At 35.7% G+C, this 4,024-nt stretch overlaps 1 protein-coding gene across 1 annotated transcript; it reads left to right on the plus strand.

Annotated features, from left to right (window-relative positions):
- The first annotated feature begins 428 nt into the window (after window positions 1-428).
- Window positions 429-1,493, plus strand: LOC100975221 (olfactory receptor 8G1). The gene has a single exon (XM_008973360.6). It carries the CDS (start codon window positions 630-632, stop codon window positions 1,482-1,484), a length of 855 nt encoding a protein of 284 aa, XP_008971608.4. The 5' UTR covers window positions 429-629; the 3' UTR covers window positions 1,485-1,493.
- The last annotated feature ends 2,531 nt before the right edge of the window (window positions 1,494-4,024 follow it).

A 4,024-nucleotide genomic window follows, 5' to 3' on the forward strand; every position in this document is an offset into this window, starting at 1 on the left:
ACAGCTTCCCTCAAATAATGGCAGAAGTGCTTGGTCCAGAGACCATAAACCAGATAACTGTGGGCCAGTCCAGCTCGTGTTAAATTTATACAATTATTGTTATAGAGATTGTTTCATAGTAATTTTAAAATATGAAAATTTTATGTATAAATCGAGATTTCTTGATAATTACATTAAAAATGGAAAAATCTGACAGTAATATCTCTGTTCACCCCTCCCAGAAATTAGTTTCAGGTAATTAAAGTTTACCATCCTTAGGCAGGGTTTGTTCTCTCCAAGTTGTCATGAGTTCAACTCATTTATATTGGCTTATATTAATATTTAAGTTAGTGAGTCTAAACTTAGAAATATTGGCTTAAAATCACTGAAATATTTAAAAGAAGAAAGGGATACTTAGAAAGTGCTCAGTGATAAAAATGGCTAAAATATTTTACATGAAACACATTTATTATATTTGAAAATAAGATTAAATAAATATTATTTGAGGTAAACTTTACTTACTCAAAGGGGATACCTAAAGCATGAATATCTGGGAACCTTTTCTAAATGAAGAATAATAAAGTCCCTCCCACAACCATGGGGTTTTTTTGTTTTGTTTTTTCTCTTCCTGCAGAAACTGACTGGAGGAGATGTCAGGAGAAAATAATTCCTCAGTGACTGAGTTCATTCTGGCTGGGCTCTCAGAACAGCCAGAGCTCCAGCTGCGCCTCTTCCTCCTGTTCTTAGGAATCTATGTGGTCACAGTGGTGGGCAACCTGGGCATGACCACACTGATTGGGCTCAGTTCTCACCTGCACACCCCTATGTACTATTTCCTCAGCAGTCTGTCCTTCATTGACTTCTGCCATTCCACTGTCATTACCCCTAAGATGCTGGTGAACTTTGTGACAGAGAAGAACATCATCTCCTACCCTGAATGCATGACTCAGCTCTACTTCTTCCTCGTTTTTGCTATTGCAGAGTGTCACATGTTGGCTGCAATGGCGTATGACTGTTACATGGCCATCTGTAGCCCCTTGCTGTACAGTGTCATCATATCCAATAAGGCTTGCTTTTCTCTCATTTTAGAGGTGTATATAATAGGCCTGGTTTGTGCATCAGTTCATACAGGCTGTATGTTTAGGGTTCAGTTCTGCAAATTTGATGTGATTAACCATTATTTCTGTGATCTTCTTCCCCTCCTAAAGCTCTCTTGCTCTAGTATCTATGTCAACAAACTACTGATTCTATGTGTTGGTGCATTTAACATCCTTGTCCCCAGCCTGACCATCCTTTGCTCTTACATCTTTATTATTGCCAGCATCCTCCACATTCGCTCCACTGAGGGCAGGTCCAAAGCCTTCAGCACTTATAGCTCCCACATGTTGGTGGTTGTAATCTTTTTTGGATCTGCAGCATTCATGTACTTTCAGCCATCATCTGTCAGCTCCATGGACCAGGGGAAAGTATCCTCTGTGTTTTATACTATTATTGTGCCATGTTGAACCCTCTGATTTATAGCCTGAGGAATAAAGATGTCCATGTTTCCCTGAAGAAAATGCTACAGAGAAGAACATTACTGTAAACAGTAATAATAAGAAGATGACATATTAATCCTAAGTAGTGGACTATTACATTGTATGAATGGATGTCTTTCACTTTAATGCATCTGTCAATAATTTTTACCATTTGGTGAGATTATGTTACCATTATTTTTTCATTTCATGACCCTTTGATGTCATTTCCCATGTAGGGTTTTAACTGATATGTATCAGTGAGACACAAATTAATATAAATACTAAAATCGACATGAGTACATAGACTCATTAATGCCAGCCCCATATTCTTACCTCTTTTCTTCTACACAATTGATAAAATTCAGCTCAGTTCTCAACCATAATGAAAATACCATCTTCCAAAAGTGATACCAATCTCCCTTATTCTGTCTTTTCAATAACAACATAAATTATTGCAATATGATAGCTGTAATTTTAGCCTGCAGCAATCTCTTTTCTGCCTTATTCATCTATTTACCTCATTTGTCTGCTGTATTTCTTCTTTTACTTTAGCAACATAATCAAAATTTCAGAATATAAGTTACATATCCGTGTATATGTTATAATTGTGCAATCCAATATATCATCTGCTTTGCATTTTCCTATTCTAGTTTGTACTTGCCTTCAACCTACACTGGACTTCAGACTTCATGAAGATTCCCCCGTACATGTGGTTTATTGCCACGTCTCCAGCGTCTATCATAGTTCTTGCCACCTTAGGTCCTTGAAAGCTTTTTTATTATTTCCTCATTTAAGCTAAGTATAGGAAAGCCATATGTATGTCATACTTACTTTATCTATTTATCTCTCGAAGAGCTACATATGTTTTTAAATCTAATCTAATTTAATTTATATTTCAAGTTGATTAAAATTTACTTTAGAAGGTTCTTCAAGAATCTATAATATAACTGGTAACATTCTGACCTATTCTATGCTAAGATGTATGTGTATTTGTTCTGTGAAAAATCCCAATGCAGATATGATAACTTGTTAACACCTGATTTTTTAAGTCATTAAACCCTCTCAACAACCAAGGAGTCCCTAAAGCAATACTTATTTTTTCTTTCTTTTCAAACATGTGGCACAGGAAGGTTAAAAAATATGTTTGATGCCTGATGGGTAAACGTAGCAAATCTGGTGATAGAGTTGGAACCTGAATAGCATGGTCTAAACTACCCTTAATTCTCTATGCCTAGAGCAGAACATAATTTTACCTGTGCTGGTAATGAGAAAATTCCTTGCTATGTAGATATTTAGTGAATTTTATGATATATAAAATATACTTCAATAAAATTGCTTTAAAATAAAAGTGAGGGTGCTACGTGATCAAATACAATAAGCTATGTTTCTATAACCAGAAGAAATATTTCACTTGTCTATTTTTGGATGGGGCTGGTTAAGTTTCTTTGATCAGATTCCAGGTAATGCAGCTTACTCTGTTTATATATATTTAATAACAGGCTCCTGGATATCGAAACTATAGTTTGTCCATCCTTTTAGTTGAAGGGAGTGTAGGTGAATGAGCCATAGGTTAATAGGACTATTTCCCGGGAACTCTAAAAACATGGCATGTATAAAATTGAGCATACCAAGTAGATTTGGATCTTCTTGCCTGAGAAAATTCTCAATCAATCATGGACTCTATTAACCTGAGTCTGGGAGATTCAACTGTTAATCTGTTTCTTCCATGTGGAGCCAAGTTAAATGATTTCTTTAAGCTTATTTACTTATTACTTATTTGCTATTACTAGTGTATCTAAGTATAACTAGTGAAAAAATTGCCAGGATCCGACTTAGAAAAAAATATATTTCTAAAAGCTAAGGGGACTTAAAATTATTTCCTCAGAAAACTCATCTCTGAAACTCAATCTGCATTAATTTTCCATATCATCCTTATGTTCTCTTTCAGAAAAACTATCTCTTTTTCTTCTTAGCTTGCATTGCTTGTGGTAATTTTATGATCATTTGAACGTCTACTCTGTACATTTCCCTTGCTTCAATGGACTATAAACTCGAGTAGAGAATACACACTCAAATATTTATTAATGATTATACCAAACACCCTTGGTTTCTCATGCCACATTCTTTCAGACTACCTCCTGTTTCTCATTTCAGCAGACTTGAGGCACATTTATTAGCTGTGTGCAAGCTGAGAGTCAACTTGCATTGAAGGTGTTACACTTCAAATTTCCAGCAAGTGCTTTGCACCTTCACTCTGGAAACTTCTCCACAATTTCAGATGCTCATTTGGCTTATGTACAGTCAGCTCAAAGAATTCTTGCTCTTGGGGTCACCTTTACCAAGTAACAGTGAAAATTGTGTGTAATGCGACATCATCCTGTCACACAGGACAGCCATCTTGGGAAACATCATATGCACTTCTGAGGAAGTGCTGGTAAAATTGAACCACCATTGCTCATACCAGCTTTTCAATAACATACTCCAATATTAGCTTTTCCTTCTTCGCATTTTGACTCAAATTTGTAAAC

Source organism: Pan paniscus, chromosome 9 (genome assembly GCF_029289425.2).
Source record: "Pan paniscus chromosome 9, NHGRI_mPanPan1-v2.0_pri, whole genome shotgun sequence".
In the NCBI taxonomy this organism is placed as follows: Eukaryota; Metazoa; Chordata; class Mammalia; order Primates; family Hominidae; genus Pan; species Pan paniscus.

What these genes read in the sequence shown, in the direction of transcription:
- LOC100975221 (XM_008973360.6), top strand. Translation starts at nt 630, where the DNA reads ATGTCAGGAGAAAATAATTCCTCAGTGACTGAGTTCATTCTGGCTGGG.